Source organism: Falco punctatus (genome assembly GCF_963210335.1).
Source record: "Falco punctatus genome assembly, chromosome: 5".
Lineage (NCBI taxonomy): Eukaryota > Metazoa > Chordata > Aves > Falconiformes > Falconidae > Falco > Falco punctatus.
This window is the reverse complement of record NC_137584.1, coordinates 45,301,812-45,320,364: the sequence shown is the minus strand read 5'-3', so window position 1 is coordinate 45,320,364 and position 18,553 is coordinate 45,301,812. Positions and strand designations below refer to the sequence as shown.

At 41.5% G+C, this 18,553-nt stretch overlaps 1 protein-coding gene and 1 long non-coding RNA gene across 2 annotated transcripts in view; one reads left to right on the top strand and one right to left on the bottom strand.

The window, feature by feature from the left end:
* Positions 1 to 3,530: 3,530 nt before the first annotated feature.
* Positions 3,531 to 18,553, bottom strand: part of UST (uronyl 2-sulfotransferase) — a 172,315-nt gene continuing 157,292 nt past the window's right edge. Inside the window, exon 8 of the mRNA XM_080388252.1 lies at positions 3,531 to 6,739. Within this exon, the coding sequence (XP_080244378.1) occupies positions 6,456 to 6,739 (284 nt within the window). The 3' untranslated portion in view covers positions 3,531 to 6,455. The remainder of the gene's footprint in view (positions 6,740 to 18,553) is intronic.
* LOC308064205 lies at positions 6,749 to 17,619 on the top strand. Its single transcript, XR_013928290.1, has 2 exons — positions 6,749 to 8,474; positions 9,863 to 17,619. It is a non-coding gene; the product is annotated as an uncharacterized lncRNA (long non-coding RNA).

Here is an 18,553-nt window from a genome sequence, read left to right as displayed (position 1 = left end):
CCATCTGCTTATCTGTTCTTACTGCTACAGGACCACCTTTCCCAACCACAAAGTTACCTTACAGCTACGGCATTTCTGGTGTTTGTCATGCAACTAAACACATAAGACTAGGAATTAATCTTTGTCCCAAAAGGACGTAAATGGTCCACTCAAGGGCTACAAATTCATTTGTATTTAGGCAGTTACCCGAGAAGTTTGCAGTTTTAAAGAAAAGATAAGGGGAGAGAACTCCACGTAACTGAAATTTTCCATGGTACTTGTTCTGCCTTCTAAAATCTAGGACTGATTTTAAAGCAGGAAAGAAAGTTCAAGGATTAAGACACTTGGCTAAATTATAATCAGTGTTTTTTCACAACCTTCCAGTGTGACATTTGGGAATATCACTTACCCACTTGCTGTATCCATTCCCAGTGTATGAAATGGGGATAACAGCACTCCTTTACCTCCACTGTGGATCAAAAGGATAAAGATATTAATAATTTTCCAAGATGTTCAGACAAGATAGTTAGTGAAGAAATACCCTACACAGATTGACCTTGGGAAATACACAAAATACGGCCTATGGTTTGTTCAAACACCAACAAATGGAAAAAATGAAGATGGAAAAAGCTCACAGCTCTTCAGTGAAGCACAGGTGCCTCATTGCTGCTTCATCTAGCACATCTCTTCAGAATGATCTTGGGAATCTTTTTCTGGGGGAATCAGACTAAAGACTATAGTTGACTTCCCCTCCCTGAGCTCACCACCACACAAACTAGATCAGAGACTTCAAGAAGAGGAACTCCTGTGTGCTTTGTGAAGCCATACCCTGGATGTCTTTTGTGTCTGCCATGGGCCGTAACCACCTTCCTTTCTTTCCTGCACCCAAACTGGAGACGATCATGAATTCAAAACTGGGAGATGCAATTGGCCTTTGCTACCTGACAGCACTTCTGTGAGCCCCGAGATCTAAAGTCTCCTGTACCATCCTGGCCTGGTAATCTCCAGGAATATTTTCACTTGTGGCACAGTAACTAAACATTACTCTGCTTGTTAGCAGATCCACTGCACCGAGATGGATTAATTTCACTCAGGTCGTTACTTGCACTCCTCCTGGAGAGAGGTTTGCTGAAGGATCAAGTCTGATCAGCTCCTGCACATCAGACATAGGTATAGGCTGTGTGCTTATACTCTCCCAGGTTTCTTGAGGTAGAGTGGCAATTTGGAAGTGTATAGAGAAAGACAAAAATTTGCTACCTTAATACAAATCACAAATGTGAAGCAGCATTTGTTTTTGAAGCACGGACTCAAGTTTTGCAGATGAGCCAAAGCCCTAAAGAGAGTGAGCAGTTTGTGTAACATTTCTGCTAGGTGCTCTGTATGATCCTAGTGTTCAGACCATTATTCTTAACGCTGAACAGCATTGCCTCCATGTATTCACATTAATCTCTACTGTTCACAGCATCAGTTCCCCTGCGGTGTAGTAGGATTCTTTGCCATCAGCCTTTTTGCCCATTGGATCTGAAGAAGGGAACAGAAGGATAGCAAAGGTTTGCATAAAGCACACTCCTACCAGCCCTGGCTGACAGCAGTGTTATTAACTTACCCCTTCAGCCACAACCAGTTAAGCACAAAACAAGCCTTGCACTCTTCCTTTACATACTGAGAAAAGGAAATCCCCATGGTCATATTCAAAATACACATTCAAGTATACCGCTGGTCAAATCTTACCATCTTACGATATCTGAAAGGCTCAATGTGTACGTGCAGAAAACCTTCCCCCTTCCCCCATCCCCAGAACAACCTTCCACTCCACCTCCTGGCTCTTCCAGTATGACAGCATCAGACGCTGGTGCTGGGACACAACTATTACGGTGTGCCGGTGCTTCCATTACACACACCTATTTTCTAAAGCTTACAACTGAGCTTTGACACTCCCTTCACGCTGTAGCTTGGCATGCAATTCCACTTCTGGGCAAACTGAAAAAAAAAGTATGACAGTTTTTCAGTTGTGAGACATCAGCAACTGATTTATGCTGGTTGAGATTTAACTTCTGACCTTCAAAATAAGATCCTTTCCATCCACTTGAACATGTCGCAGGGGATTTTTTCGCCCTCCAATAGCCATTTCTCACGGAACTGCGCTCGAGCACCCTTCACACCGTACCTGTGGGCACCTAAGCAGAGCCTGGCTTTGCAAACACTCTCTTGGGACAGACTGCAAAAAGTGGTCGTGGTGATCCTAACACCACCGGACAGGCACTTCCAAGGCTTGGTAACACCATTCTTGTTTTTCCCGTGGAGTCTGTGTACGGAGGTCTACATGTAACAACGCTCAGTTCTTTTCTCTGGTCCTGGCTTATGCAAGCAGATTGATCAACAGTGTTTTACATGTTTGCTGAAATCTGCAATAAAGGCCGATTCCTTAAAAATAAAACAGAAGGAATGCTGTGGTATTGTATTACAGTATTCCAGCTCTCAAAAATGTTGCTGTGTTGTTTTAGGCCACGGTCTAATGTCACAGATGTTCCCTTTCTTAAAATGGAAGGAAAGATCAGAGAACCATTACCCTTAACTGGGAATCACAGACCTTTATTTTTTTTAGATGACGTAGAGTTTTATTCTTTGGTGGACTATGTTTTTTTGTTTGATAAGAGGACCCAAGTTGGCATGCAGTTTGTAAGCCAAAAAATCCACTTTACATGAAATATTTTTATTACATCAAGTATTGAAAGGAGGAAGAATTCAGTGTCTGGAATGCACAGATCTGTTCTCCAGTGTTTAAAATTTGTGATTTTGTTTGTATCTTTATGATACTACATACCATTCTATATTATAATATTCAAACAATTCATCAAAGGTTCAATGATAAAGAATTGCAAAGGAACTGAAATGCTTCAAATACACCATCAATTTTACATACCTTCAGTTCTGCCGAGCTACTTCTCTACATTTAAGTAGAGAACACTTCAGATACTCAGACTTAGCCTTGTATCATCAGCGCAGTTTATGTGGAAGAGAAGTAAATTAAACAGGAACAAAAACCCGCACCATTTGTCACTGTCACTTGGAACTTAAGACTAAAATTTATTTTTTTCCAGAATCCTGCATTTTAACAATGGCTGATTCCCTCTTTAGTGTTAAAGCACTGATGTTTCACTTGCATTACAGCATCACTCTGGACTGCTGGAGCTTTTATGCCCAGCCATCGAATACCACGTCTAGTAAAATGCAGCGTATGGGGACCAAGCTGTTTTTCTCCTGGATAAAACTTCTTTTTACTTAGCAGCCACAAAGCACACGAGACAAGGTACTTCAGGGTACTTACTGCACATCTCAGGTGAGTAAAATAATTCTGACTTGACTCTCACACCTCCAGACTGTTCAGGACATAGAATAACCCAGGAACAACCTGCCCCCACCTCGCTGCTCAAGTACGAGTAGCAGGTGATAAGCTGTGCCATATCCAGCCCTGCTCTGCTAGGTGCAACTCCGTCCTCTTACCTACAGCCACTGTACCCAGGCAAGAAAACTAGCGTAAGCAAGTGGGCTATGGTGCTAGGAAGAAATGCACAAGTTTTATTTTTAAACATCACGGGACTGAAAAATAAAGAGTCATATGGCTTATTTATATTTCAGGAGATGGTAGTGAATAAGTTAAGGAATATTTCATCCCAAAACATACGTTGCTTTCATTTATAGCTAAGCTAATGTACACATATGTTTTCTTATTTTCATACATGTCAAGCACCCGCCTTTTTCCCCCCACAAAGATTTACAAGCACATGCATGGCACTTCCTACAAAGCTGTCGTGGGCTAAAGGCTTACAAACAATGATTTTCTTTTTGGAATAAGAAATATTCATCAGATCAAAATATAACCACTTAAATCAATTTCTTCCTGAGCAACTTAGAATTTGGAATGTGCTGAAAAGTTTCAATAAATAAGTCAAAGATTAACCGGCTTAAAATGTACCTTTTAACAATTAAGTAAAATATATTTCATGATAGACAAACAGGCCATAGGACCAGGAATCTTAGATGCTATGTGGCAGATAAATGTATGAAGTACCATTCAAGGAAGAGAGGCCAGGTTGATTGTTACAAAAAATACAACATTAAAACCTAGCGCGTAAATCATTAAACAGGTTTTGTATTTAGGTTATAAGTAGTGATGGCTGAAGATACCATTAAATAAACAGATAAAAATAGACTTTATGGTAAGCGGCAGTGAACTTGCAGGAAGGGTGAATGTGTTAAGTGACTGATTATTCTGTTACAACACTGGCAAAAAGGATTCAAACAGAACTTCAGGAAAGAGAGAATATTAGTTTTCTTTCCAATATATAACAACTCCACAGTGTGTAAACTAATCATTACTCTTTCAATGTAATTTCATAGAAACCACTTAAAATATACAATGCAGCAGATTCATATTTTAGCTAATATGTTAGTTGTTATCTGTGCCATTTTCAGCTTTCTTTAACATGATCCCTCGTGGCAGCGCATTGCTACCACTAACCTGGGACGTTAATAACGAGAACAGAATCTTCTATGTATTATTTTCTGTAATTTACAAGCATCTTGTCTTAACATGAGTGCACTCCTTTATTTTTGTTTTCTGCGTGTAGGTACAGTAAAGACTGACTGGTGATGAAGATGGGCCATAATGTTTACTGGCTCTCAGCAGGCTCGTGGAAGAGCAAACCCTTGGAAAGCAAATTCGAGCTTAGTCCGAGTTTATATGCCTTGTCCATCACAAAATAACTTTTGCTTGTTATTGCAAACAGAAGTATGACCTTGCAGACAGCAGACACACTGCTGAGGCAGCCATAGAATAGGAAGAAAAATTGCCCAGTAGGTATTTGAGAAATGACGTGAGTTGGACAGAGGTGCATTGCCGCTAAAGTGTTGCTGGGACTCATCCTGGCAAGGAGCTGCAGCTCCTTGGCCTTGCTTCTTTCCTGTGCTCTAGGACAGGAATTAATTGCTATTATCCTCCAGTAGTCCACCTTGTTCTGGCAACAACGGTGTGCAAGAGGCCAAGGCCTCATCAAGACCCCCCAGATCACCCTTAATCTGCTATGGAGCAGATGGCCAAATAGCTCTGCCCATCGCTGCCTGCAGGTCTGTCACTTCTGCACCACCAGTCCCGGCAGGCTGTTGAATAGCTGGCAAGCCTGCATGTCACAGGGAACCCTGGGGACACACACCTTGCAGACACACCATGTCATGAGCTGGAGCTATTCCTTTCCCCTCCCAGCCTCCACCCATCCCCTTTCTAGCGTTTGCTGAGAATGTAGTGATTAACAAGGGCAACTTTCGCAGTGACTCTCTTAACAATGCATCACTGAATCAGCTTTGGTTTCACAGAGCATACCTGCTTCTCTTTGTTTAATCATTCAAAAATATTTCAACTAAAGAAGTCGTGTATGTCCATATTGTTAATTTTACTTTTAGCCATGCTAGAAGCGGGTGTCTGCTGTTTGCATTAGTAGGGCAGCTGCATTCAGCTTCAGATGTGAACAACTAAATTCTGCAATTGCAGAAATACTGATCATGCTTCATAGGAGTTCCCGATCATGGAAGTTTAATGAGTAACTTTTTCTGTATCTCTTTGGATTTGTGACCTATAAGAATAAAAATCTAAAAACAACCTTCCTGAACATAAAAACTGCATGCTGCACTTTTTCCTTCAGTGTTTAATAGAAACATACTCAACTGCATAAACAAAACTCTTACCATTGAGGTAACCCTGCCTTGCACTTTTCATCTGTTGTTGCCATTCACTGACCTGGTAACTTTTTCCACTCTAGAAGGGTTTACCGCAAACATCTTGTTCCTATAACTTGCCTTAAGTCCACTAATATTAATTTGCTAGAATAGCAGCCTCACACCTCCCACACCCGATAATTCAGAAGCCATTATGAGCCCCTTTCTGAGCCTGCTATCCTTGGATGTGCACAGACACGGCGATGGCTCTGACAGTACCAGCAGGATACTGGTGTGCTCTGGGCAGAGAGAGGCACCTTTCCCAAATGGCTCACCGTCTGTAGTTCACACTGCCGTAGTTAGTGCCACAGTGTTATGCAATAAACACTTGTTTCTGGAGAAAGAGAGATGAGAGTCTGTAAAATTTACTTTTCAAGACTGTCTAATCTATTCTTCTATGTTTTGCAGGTTCCCAGAGGACTATTTTTTACTCCAAAAGTTATTTTGTGATAGACAGTAGATACTTCTCTCTTGAACTATGCTATAGCAAGGACGCTATAGAGTCAACACCGTATAATGAATCAAACCTGCAAAACCAGGTATCTCCTGATGGCCTCAGCACGTGGGAATGGTTTCTTCTGTTCCGTTTCAAATGCTGCTGCGCATTAACATAGTTCCTTAAGGAAATACTTTTAATAATAATTAAAAAAATCTTAAGAAAGCTGCAGGGGTCACCAGAAGAGAAAGGATAGCTCTTCCATCCATCACCTTTTATAGATATCCTCTAGCCACTTTTCGTCATCTTCTTCCTCATCGTCTATCGGTTCCTCTGTTTCCAGGGGAGAAGGAATAAAGAACTCGGGTCTGGGACGTGGTTTCCTGATAGGAGACTTCAGTCCAAACTTGCGCTTTAGCAGGTGGAACTGTTCTTTGACATAGTAATAAAACTCATATTCATATCTCATGCGTTGGTAGAGGATCTGTATTGCTTCTGGAGAGGGGACGGTCTTTTTCACTGTCACAGTCAGATTGCCAAGTTTCCTATGTTCTGTAAAGAAACACCAAAAACAAGCAACATGGTGGGTGCTCATTAATGAGATCAGACCTAAACTTTCTTTTTTTTTTTTAAAAAAAAGATTAAGGCATGGCCTTACCCATAATCTTGCCTAGCTTCGGAAATTTTGCTTCATGCATGTGAAGTATATATCCAGCACACAGCTGAGTTGAACTAATCGATAATTTCCTATGTGGCATACTACATCATGTCCCAGTTGTGCTTTATTATTGTTCACATCTAAACAGGTACTTAACGAGCTGAATCCATCTCATGCTAACAATGGAGTATTGTTGGCATCACCGCATGACACCCCAAGACTGACTGTGCCTGCTGACTCTCTCATCCTGTTATACCTGTTAATTATAGATTCATCTTCCTGTTGTGCCCTGGAATTGGAAGATTTTAGTATGCTTTTCTTCACCTGACTTTTTTACAACTTTTGCTTTGGTAAACTGAAATAAAATCACCTTTATTGTTGATAAAAAATTAGAGCTACTAACAAAAATATTGAATTGCCTCTTTGTCTCCTCTCTCAACAGATTATTGTACCACCAGAGATTAATGTATTTCATTGAACAAGGCATAAAGCAAACACTCAAGGCAATCATTTTGCTGTTTTCTACCAGATGGCAACTGGCTGTCAAAGCATCCTAAGTATTTTCTTCTTCTCCAAGACAGAAATGTAACTGAAAATCAGCTGTGAAAAAGAGAACAGAAAAAGCTGAAAGTACTGACCTGTAGCATCACTGCAACCCCCCTAACAACTGCAACTTTCTTTAGAAGTAGTGATGAATGTTACACTGATGAACTAGTAGCTTCTATAATCAAGTTTGCTGAAAGCTAGGGCTCCAATCCAGTAAGCCTTAGGTGTTACTCTGAGAGAACGTGGTGCCCATGGACATGACTGTAATAGCCTCAGAGTACACCTGGGTCCAGACATGGCAAGATGAAGCGTCTTGCATAAAAGCAAGGAGATGCCAGTTAGACAATAGTAAAAAAACTGTTTAATTCCAAGGATGGTTAGGCAGTGCAGTACAGCACACAAGTTACAAAACCTGTATCTCTGGAGGATTTTAAGAGCAGATCAATTGATTCTCTCCTGAGGGAAGCCACTTGACTAGGGGACATCTGAAGGCCATTTTCCATGACTATAAAGCCAACAGACTAATTTTAATTTTGTCAGTCCTTACCTCACTTCCTTGCTCTCTGCTACAACAGCAAGGTCTGCATGAGAACTGGTTTGTTTGTTTGTTTTTGTTCCAGGATAATGTCTTGGCTTCTGCTGCTCATTCTTTCCTTAGTATTTATATCCTTTTTTTGCATTGCCTCAAATGCCAAACAGAAATCCCTATATTCCACTTGACTACATACATGAACTGTTGCAGTGAAGAAGAGCTGGATTTTGATATGGAAACCTAATTCTTATTGTCAGACATTGCTTCAGGTTGGAGGAATTCTAAAGGGTCAGGCTATGAAGCACAGCAAAGAAAAACCTTACAAGAAGGAAGCAGACAACACAGAACATTTCATGTTTCTAATTGCGTCCCAGTGGCAGTGACCACTCTTACTTCCAGATGGAGATCCTAAATCAAAATAGGATTTTATCAAGGGCAGAGTTTTGCTCACATGAGCAGTCCTAACTGGGGTCTTCTGAAGCACTTGCCAGCAAAGCTAAACACATGCTTCGCAGCTCTACAGAGAAACAGGGCTTCACAATCGCTTACAGGTAAGACTAAGCAATGGATTGATGGTTCCTAGTATTCCACAAGCAATATGTTCACCCAAAAGAAGTAATGAAGAGTAAGTTTTTAGAGCAGAGAGGAATTTTAAGCAAAGGCAAACCCATTTATTTCAAGAGGTAATAAAAGATTAGTAAGTCCAGCTAGCAAACACACCAGCAATGATCTTTAGACAAAAAGTTGGTATTTGCAAGATTTTACATTGATTGTAAAGATTGTACTTGAAAAGTACAACAGAAGGGCAGAGCACAGCTATGCGAACATGAACTGCCTTCTATAAATTCTAAAAGATTAATGTTCATATAGCTTATGATATCCAGACAAATAAACAGATACTAATTTTCAGACAATGGACGCACATTTTCCTACTTCAGAGTAAAGGAATTAAAGAAAAACAACCGAGAACTATTCATTTTAATAATACTACACGAGACAGCAAGTGCTGCTGCTGAGCTGGACATTCTCATATTCATTTGACTACATTGCATCACGCACGTCTGGTACAGGAGAAAAAAGTTGTATCTGAAAGAGGTATTCTCCCTCTCAGTTTTGCTTACCAATTACAGCAGGGTAATTTGAAACGTAGAAAGAATGGTTTTCATTAGCTGGTAACAATTAAAATATGCTGTTCTGTAATGAAATAGAGCTTTTACACCAAACTTCATAATTCTTTACACTGAAGTCTTGTCTCTACTCATATGTATATAAGTAATTCAACAACTTCATAGAGAGTTCTTTGTTAATTACACTGATGTATGGTGATGTATGCTCTATAGTTACTGACTATTCACAGTTTATCAATTTGCATAGTTCTATTTAGATAGGAGTAAAATGATTATAATATAAAAAAACTGAATTAAAGAAGCAATCTTTAATGTGCTGTCTAGCTAAGGAAATGTACAGAGGAAGGATCATGAAACGCTTGCATTTAAAATAGATATTAGCATAGAAAGCACTACCTGTAGCTAGTGAAGGGTGTGAAATATTTTTGCTGAAAATATTTGGGCTCCCCAAGAGCTTATTCTCTCTATATACCCATAGACTGGAATAGACTAAGAAATGTCTCATCTTTTTAAAGATTCCCAGTCAGTTGTTCAAGTTGCCGTTGGTGGGTATTAGATGACTACGCTCCAGGAAGGACACTGTACTCAGTCTGTCCGCGGTGAGAAGGCAAACGCTCCCTTATGATTATTGAACACTTCAAGACATTCCTCTTTCTGGCACTTAGCTGGTAGCTCCCGCCAGCTCTGCAGTCTGGTTTTCTTTACAAACTCAGCAGCAAATATACACTACTAAATATTGCACTTATTAAGCTTAAGCCTTTATACTGCTTGCCAACTTCATTTTTATTTTACATAGGTTATTTCTGTTACAGAAAACTCCATTTACGTCGCTGGAAAAAGCTCTTTACTTATATGATCCCTCCAGGACTTTAAGCAGGAAAAGCCACTTCTTACAGCTCCAGCTCTCTTCGGTGGCTGCTCCTCCCAGCAGAGAGAGGCACTTGTGTTCAGCCCAGGAGCGCTGCCAAGGATGACAAGGTGAAAAGCACTGGACTGTTTTCCTGGGGGTGGTGGTGGTCAGTGTGGGGCAGGACCAGCCAGAGGGGTGGTGTGCCAGGCAGGGAGCAGCCTGCTGGCACCCCATCTGCCAAAGCAGCCAGGTGCTGCACGCCAGCCTCACGGTGGGCAGCCCGAAAGCAGCAAAATATACTTCTCTGAATTTGCAGCAGTCATGGCACAGGGTATTCCTGGATGTGTGCAATTTCTTGCTCTATGCACACACCTACATCTATAGATGTATGCATACAAACAGACAGAAGCAGCCACAATCTGGAAGGCTACAGGAGCAATGTAGATTTTCTGGCTTCTCTTGGTTTGCCTCACAGTATCATCATCTGCAAGTGCAGTGCATGAATAGTTGTGAGGTGCTGGTTGTCAGATGGTGCAAACAGGGGCTGAGCCTGGCTGCAGGCTCAGCCTTTCGATAAAACAAGTGAACTTTGCTTTTCTGGCACTTGAATTTTATTTAGACTGGTTTAAAATCTTAAATACTTTTAAAAGGCTCTTTAATACGAATATGAATGAAATCACAGAACTGCCCCTTGAAGTCACCTTAACCACCTCTCCTCATCATAGAAGCAAAGTGGAAAAATTAGGTAGATCTGGCTTAAAGCCAAAATAACAATCTGCATATGCTACATAAACCCAGCTGTCCCACCAAAGGACCCCCGTTTTATGACCTTTGAGACAGCTAACCATATGGAGGGCAACAAACTACACCATTTACTTTTTAGGGTTATTTTTTTTTAAACTGTGTTTGCTTTGGCATTCTTTTAAATTACGAAAAAGAACGCACTATACAGTAACCCAACCTCCCAGTGCTGCCTGCTCATGCCTTGAGTTAAGACTAAATTGGTACGCAGATATGGATGAATAAAATTAAATTCTTTTGGGTTACCAGGTGATGAATATTTACTATTACTTTCTGCACTCTCAATTTTTTTTTTTTTTTCCAAACTAAGAAACCAGCATTACTCATTGCAGCAATCCAAACCATAGGGAAAAGTGGTTTTTATACTTTGTGGCTCAAAACCCCTTGGATTGCCATATTTAGACAAAATGATCCTAAAGGCATTCTCCACCTCAAAGAGATTTTTGGACTGATGCTCTCTCCAGTGCCCTGCCATTTTGGTGGGTGCGATGCAGAGGCTTGCTCCCCATCACTGCTCCACTGCTGCTGGATGAAACTGCCGGGAGCCCAGGACCCTCAGGGATCTGGCAGGGAGAGGTGACCCAGTGGAGCCAGCGCAGGACTGCTGCAGGCAAGTGTAACCGTGGCCTTGCCCAGCTAATGCTTGCAGTGGAAAAACCCCACACCGAGTTCTGCTGCTCTAAGGCTGTGTGAACACGATGGCTGTCACAGATACAGCAAACTCATTTCCTGGAACTACGCGGGGAGGCCCTGCGTTTCAATCGCATGCAGCTGAGCTGCAGCACATACCTACTTCTCCGCAGTTTTAAATGGAAGTAAATGTATGTCACTGTGGTTAGATGTGACGTATGAATTGGTGAGGGCCTCTGCTTGATATGCCATTCAAGCAGTTGCTGCGGTGCTAAAACAGGGTTCTGATGGCTATGTTAGAAATGCTCTCCCCCCAGAATATCTAACCGCAGCTCAGCAGAGAATTTTCTGGCACAAATGATCTGCTTTCCAAACTTGAAATTTCTAGCTAGGCTTTTGAAGGATTTCTGGGAAAGGATGGTTTTGGGAGAACAGATTAGACGTCGATGTGTTTGGCTTGCGTACCGTCTTTCCAATAATCACTGGGCTGCTACTGCTTAGGAGTGCGCTGAGCCTGGGGCAGGTCCCAGGTGGGAGAAGGGACAGTGCACTGTGGCTGGGCTGCACGACTGAGCGCCTCGCCTAGGCACACTTTGCTAAAGGAAAGCACAGACAGTAAAGAAAACCTTACAGCTGCTGACTGGGAAGGAGCGTATTAAAACCAAAAGTTGATGAAAAAGTAAGCGGTAATTTGTCCCACAGCACCTACTTGCTTTGTCTGTCTGAAACACCGTGAGTCCCAGTTACTAACCTCCTTACTTGCTAGTTTACTCTCTTCTCAGTTATTCACATCAACAAAATAAGGTGTAAGTTTTAACAATGTGTAGATAAAGATTATACGCTTCTGTGCATATGGAGGACAGTTATGCTAGGCTCACTTGCAATGCTTTCTTTCTTTTAGCATTTCTGTCTCAAATCATTGTGCCACTTTGATAACATGGAATGACATTGAAAGCACAATAGGGATTAGGAGAACTGTAGCCCACTGGCACATAGCAATGACCTGTCCCCTAAAGGTCAGATACGGAACCCTCCGAGAGGACAGCACTCCAGGGGTCATGGAAACACCTAGAACTCCAGAGACTGCAATCCTAGGCAAATCAGACGTCCTATTTATCAAACAGGAATCTTGGAAGCAAATACACCAGACTGTAATTAGCACAGATGCTGCAAAATGATGGCCACCAGTGACAGAGACTGAACTAGATGAGACAGTTACAACAATGCTCTTTCTTCTTTCTTACACTACAATGAATAAGGAAACCAGAGGGAAGAATGTCACTGTTAACCTCATATAATTCCATTATTAACATTAACATGGACAAAATGCAGGGAGCTCAAAGAATGATAACCTGGCAGAGAAAAATGGAGGGATGCCAAAACAGAGATTAGACAGGAAGATCTCACAGAGATAATCTGAAAAACACATCATCAAACAACTACTAATGCTCAAGGATGTAAACACCAAGGAGGTATGGCACAACACCAGAACAAGGAAGAAACATGAAAGAAAAAAAAAAAAAGAATAATATTAGGACTGTAGCACACAAAGTACTCATGTTAGAAGTACTTTGGGCCAATAAGGCTGAAAATAAACAAACATCTTCCTACAGTATGAAAGTAACATATTGTGGGAATATATTGCAGAGGTCAACACTGCACTGGTCTGGCTGTCAACTGGACAACGTAACAGTGATACGCGTTCAATAGAGCTCTGAAATACTACTCCAGCTATTAAAGGAATTATATCACTATTATGAAACACTTGCCTTACAACACACTCAGCAAAGCAAATATATAACTTTCTCCATACTCTGTAAACATCTACCACTCTCCGAGGTCTCTTCTCCAGCCGGTAAGTATTTATCATTAAATGTCCAGCTCTCCTCTTGGAAACTTCACAGTGTTATGCCTTTGCTCCTACCAGTTCCGAGCTGTGGATCCAACAACGTGGATTTCCAGCTGCAAGGGATACCTCAGCCAACCCTCCTGTACCACACACTGCCTCTGCTGCTGCCTCAGTCTGGAAACATGCTGTATCTTACATGTGATCAAGTAGCAAATCTCAACAGGATCTTCTAAGAGACTCCTTTACTTGGTGTACTTTAATGTTGCATTCCCAGCTAAGGTAAGCTAACGCAGAAGGAAAAAAACAAAAGCTGAAAATTAACCCACATTGGTAGAGCGAAAAGGCAGATTCTTATGAAAATGTGGTCAGGTACTTTTATTGCTGTTAAGCAACTTCTAAGTTGAACTAGACAGAGTTGGAGGTGCCAAAACCAAAGTTATCTGCAGAGGAAATGCCAGGATTGTCTAGTTTGAGTTGCCGAAAGAATTACTATGGTCACAGTTTGTATGCAATTTCTAATGTATCTTTTATAGCTGTACAAGTATTATTGAACAGATCCAGTCAAATCTGGATCTGACTTCGAAAACAGGTTCTTACACATTGCTTGTGAACAGTGTTGCATAGTAGGTTACGCAGATACTAGCATTATTACTTTTTTACAGAGAGAAGAGAAAGTTGCAGTGATTTCAGCCATGCTCACGAGCAGGAAAAGCTTCACCACAGATATGTTACGCAGAAAATCTGCAGAGATACAGCCAGGGACTTGAGAACCTAGAGCAGGCATCTTGCTTCGTGTTTTGAATCACAGGAGACTGCTATTTATGATTTTTGTCCACAGAAAGGAAGCGATGGAAGAAGCATTCTTGAGACGTGTAAGAGGGATGGAGCGAGGTGGAGGTGTCTTTATTTCCATATATAGTACTGATGAGTGCAACACTGGCACAGAGTATCCAGTTTTGTAACCACATCCTAAATTAGACAGGGTATGAAAACAGCCTCAGAATGAACACTGGGGTTGGAAGGGACACTTCAGAGAAAGATGGTAAGTTCATTTTGGTCAGCTTACCAAAAAAAAAAGAAGATTGAGAGGTGACTTATTTACAGAATCTGCATATTTTCATGGTGAGACAACTATGGATACTGAAGGGTTGGAAGCAGAAACCAGAGAAACGCGGGCTGCAAATAAGGCACAGCTTTTTAAAGTGGTGAAGGTGACTAATCACTAGAACAAAACAAAAGACAAAAGACAAAAAAAAGAAGAGTTGAATTGCTATCACTTGACAGTTCTGCATCAACACTGGATAACTTAACCAACTCCAGTTACTGATCTCTGCAGAAGTAAGAGAAACTGTGTGGTGCCTGTAGCACACAAGGAGCCAAGTTGAATGACACAATGATCCATCCAAGTCTTTCATAGATGAAGTTCCAAATGTCTTGCATGTGTCAGCTTCCAAGTCGGAAGCTCCACTTGTGAAAACCTTTTTGTCAGTGTCTTTGCGGTACCTCAGTGTGAATGTCATTTTTGGAAGATGTCTGAACACCTAGTTTGCTACCTTTCCCAGTTGTTGGCTGCTCCAAACTAGTGGTCACCATTCTGCAGTATCGGTCCCTGCAGGAATGTGAAGTAACACTACATTTTTTCAAAAGAAATTTGAGAACACAGCCTTAAATAATTATCAACCCCAAGCGCTGTCTCTTCCTGTCTTCCTAGAGCATGCGTATGACTGCTTACTCCTTTATATAAGAATAACTACTGAAATGAGAAACAAAAGCAAAAATACTAACTAGGACTAAAGTAACGGCCAATAACAAAATTTATACACTGCCAAGGTAAAACCAGTTCTGGTACAAACCACTTCCAGTAGACAGGATGATGTACATTACTGTACAAAAGCTGCTATTAAAATGGAGGAAAAAAACCCCTGTAAGTTCTCTTCTCCCTTGTGAGAAAGTTTGCCAGTTCTAAGATTTTCTCCCAACTCCGTCTGCACAGAGACAACTGAAAGCCTTGAAATGGCTTTATTTCTTATTATTGCAAGTTACAGGCAGTCCAGAGAAAATTCTCTCTTTTTGCCCTTAGGTTCTTTTGTGTATAATGAGCGACTGAAGGCGGCCAGGGGCTGAGGCACTGGTGAAGAAGGAAGAATGCTACCAGAGCAGAAACAACACACTGTTCCTTTCAAGTTCACCCCCTCCTGGCCCACAGCCCGACTGCCTTGGCCAGCTGCCAGGCTATTGGGACAAAGGCCTCCTCCTCTGGCCAAAACCGAGGAAAAGGGTCTGTTGTTTAACACAGGCAGGCTTGTTTCAGCAAGAGAAAAAACTAAAAAGAAGGGCAATTATATTAACTGGAAGTCCTGGGAGAGGAGAGTAATCTTCTAGTGTGGCTAATGCAATTCTCACCCCATGCTTTTCCTGGAGAGGGAATGTCTTGATTCTCTACTGCTCATGCTGGAAGACAAAGTATAATGTCTCAACAGGGCTAAGCCCTAAGGCGGCCAGGGTCTTCATGCCTCTCAAAGTTACTATGAAACAGAAACAAGAAAGTGTCTTTCCTCCTTCCAGGAAGGCCCAGGCAACCCTTCCATGCCTGCACTAACAAGCTCATGTGAAGGGTGAGCGTCTTCACTCACAAAAAGGCAGACATTTCTATGCACCTAAGCAGACCTTGAAGAGTCCGACAGATAGGTAAGTCAAACATCTAGCTCTCTCAGGACTTCACAGTGACCGAGGTTCCTGCTGCATTTCCACAGAGTCATTAAACCCAAGCCAAGGTGGATTCACACCTGGGCTTTCTGGTGTCGCTGTAGCAGAGCCTGCAGCCCTGGTTTGCGATGGGGAGCTTGGGACACGTGGGGTTCACTGCAAGTCGAGAGGTTGTGCGCCTCCCTGCAACCTCAGAGGCAGATGCTGTTGCAGAGGTTATACAGAGATGCAGCGGCTCTTCATCCAACCTCAGCACTGCAGCAGCACAGCCACAGGCAAGGGATGAAAAGGACTTGAAAAGGTAGAAGAAAATCCCTGGGTCTGGCGTGACCTGTTTGACTCCGAGCACTGAAGTGCCTGGGTGAGGTGAACTGCCTCAGAGGCTGTGTCACAAGATTGTGTCTCAGTGAGCTGTGGCAGGAGGCTTCCCACAGCAATTATTTTTATGCCTGACAGTTTTCAGAAGCAGGCCCCAATTCAAGGAGAAGTGTGATCTTAATCTGCTTAGGTTAATATAAGTGAGTACAGGACATTTTTTGGTGCTTAGATGCTGTTCAAACACCACTGAAATTTACACATGCACGTACTTGCTTTGTATTCCGGGCAGCAGATTTTCCTCCTGAAGCAAGGGGGAAATGTCATTTCTGACACATACTTATGAGACCAAGATCTTTGCAGAAGACGACCTCCCAATGCACCCCATGCATCTGCACCAGCCAGCAGCAGCCAGCCTCCCTCACCTGCCTTCAGTGACTTCTGTGATCAGCTCCAGCACACCTTGACCGTTCTTGCTCATGTGTCAGCACCAAAAGCAATCCGTTGAGGAAACAAGAGTTTGGTCAATGATCCTTTTTAACTCAACTCACATTTAGTATTACCGTGCTGACAGGGAAGAGATATGTAGGCACATCGTTCTGCCATCTATCACCTTGTTTACAGGAAGTATATTCTTAGTAGCCTTTACTCTATTGCACATTAAAGGAATTAGCTGAGTACTGTGAAAACACCCTTGGATCAGAATGGGAGATTTACAGGGTATGAAAAGCCACTGCTCCTGCACTTAGTCCTGCAAATTGTCTTATGTCTGCAGTGTTTCAATTAGTAGTTTCATTCCAGTATTAGAGAGACTGGCTAGTATCAAAGCTTCCAGGATAACTGCATTGTTTTGATTTAATGACACTACTAGCCCTAGCATAATGACTACCATGCTTCCAGGTTATACTGCACAAAACCCTCCCTCTTTCCATTTCAGTATTTATGGGCATACATCAACATTAATACCTCTGAAGGAGGATAAAATGGGATAGAAACCTGGAAGGATGCGATAGCAATTAGGAAGAGCTCTTCAAGAAAACAAATTTTGGGAGGGAGTGAGGATATTAAAACGAGCACTAAACCTGCAACAAACCAGGCTTTTGTTGAAGAACATTATGATTTTTTACATTGTGATCTTCAGGAGTGGCAAAAGAAAGGCCCCTGACATTATTCAGAAAACATGCAACACTGAATTTCATCAAGATAAAGAGAGAAACCCTGTTGTGGTGGCCTGACCCCAGCTTTGCACTTTTTCTAATTCTGTCAGATGCTTTTTGAGATGGTATGATTAGAGCTGCAAACAATTAATGGAAAATGCTGTAATTTGTGGTTAAAAAGCCATACAATGTAACTAATTTTAACTTTTTTCATATTTAAGAATCAGAAGTAAATGACAACCTATGTGCCTTTACCACAGATTTGAACTGTTGTGTCAAAGCACACACTGAGACTGTTTCTTTTACTTTAACAAAAAAGGCAATTCAGCGCAAGACTTTTTTTCAACTTCATAGTCTAATTCTAAAAGCAAGAGGGAAACCTATAAGTAAATTTAACTTACCTGGTAACGTAACACAGAAAATACCATTAAGAACCAAGAGTTAACATTTCAGTGCCCAATTTCAACAGATATTCCTCAAAACAATGAACCTGATTCTGAATCTATGAAATACTATTCCATTTGCTAAGTTTACCAGAAGAATATATGCTTAAATTTCACTCCTGCCTAATGGTTCAAAGAAATCCTGAAACCATAAATGATCGGCTTTTTAAAATCTGCAGACACCACTGAATATATTATTTTTTCTAAAAACCCCAGAATATTTTAATAAAATTATGTGGAAAACATGATTAAAAACATGATGAAGCAGCTATCTGAGAGAATGGTACATATTCAGGGTTTCCACAGTAACAGAAAACAATGCAAAAAAAAATAATCAAGGGAGCTTTGTAAAGGCCTGTCCAAAAAATGAAAAATTAATCTCTGGGAGGCCTGGCATATGTAGAAGGGACACCTATCGCGCTGGATGTGTATATGGACTTACACATGGCAGAAGGGCCCTAAGGTGCATGTTCTGACCTAGGCTCAGCACTCGCTGGGAGACCAATGCATGCAATCAGGTTTTGTCTTAGTGCTAAATATACAGATCTAGATGGAGTCCAAATTCTCATGTAAAACTGTGGGTACTAGAGATATGAAATTCTGACTCCAAGCTCTTTAAAAATACATTCCTCACAGGCTACTCTGATGTGGCCAGTGACTACAGTCAACAGTTTCTAAACATGGTAACCTGGGCACCTCACATTCAGCTGAAACTTCATCCATCTGCTTGCCACAGTGGTTGACAGCATTTC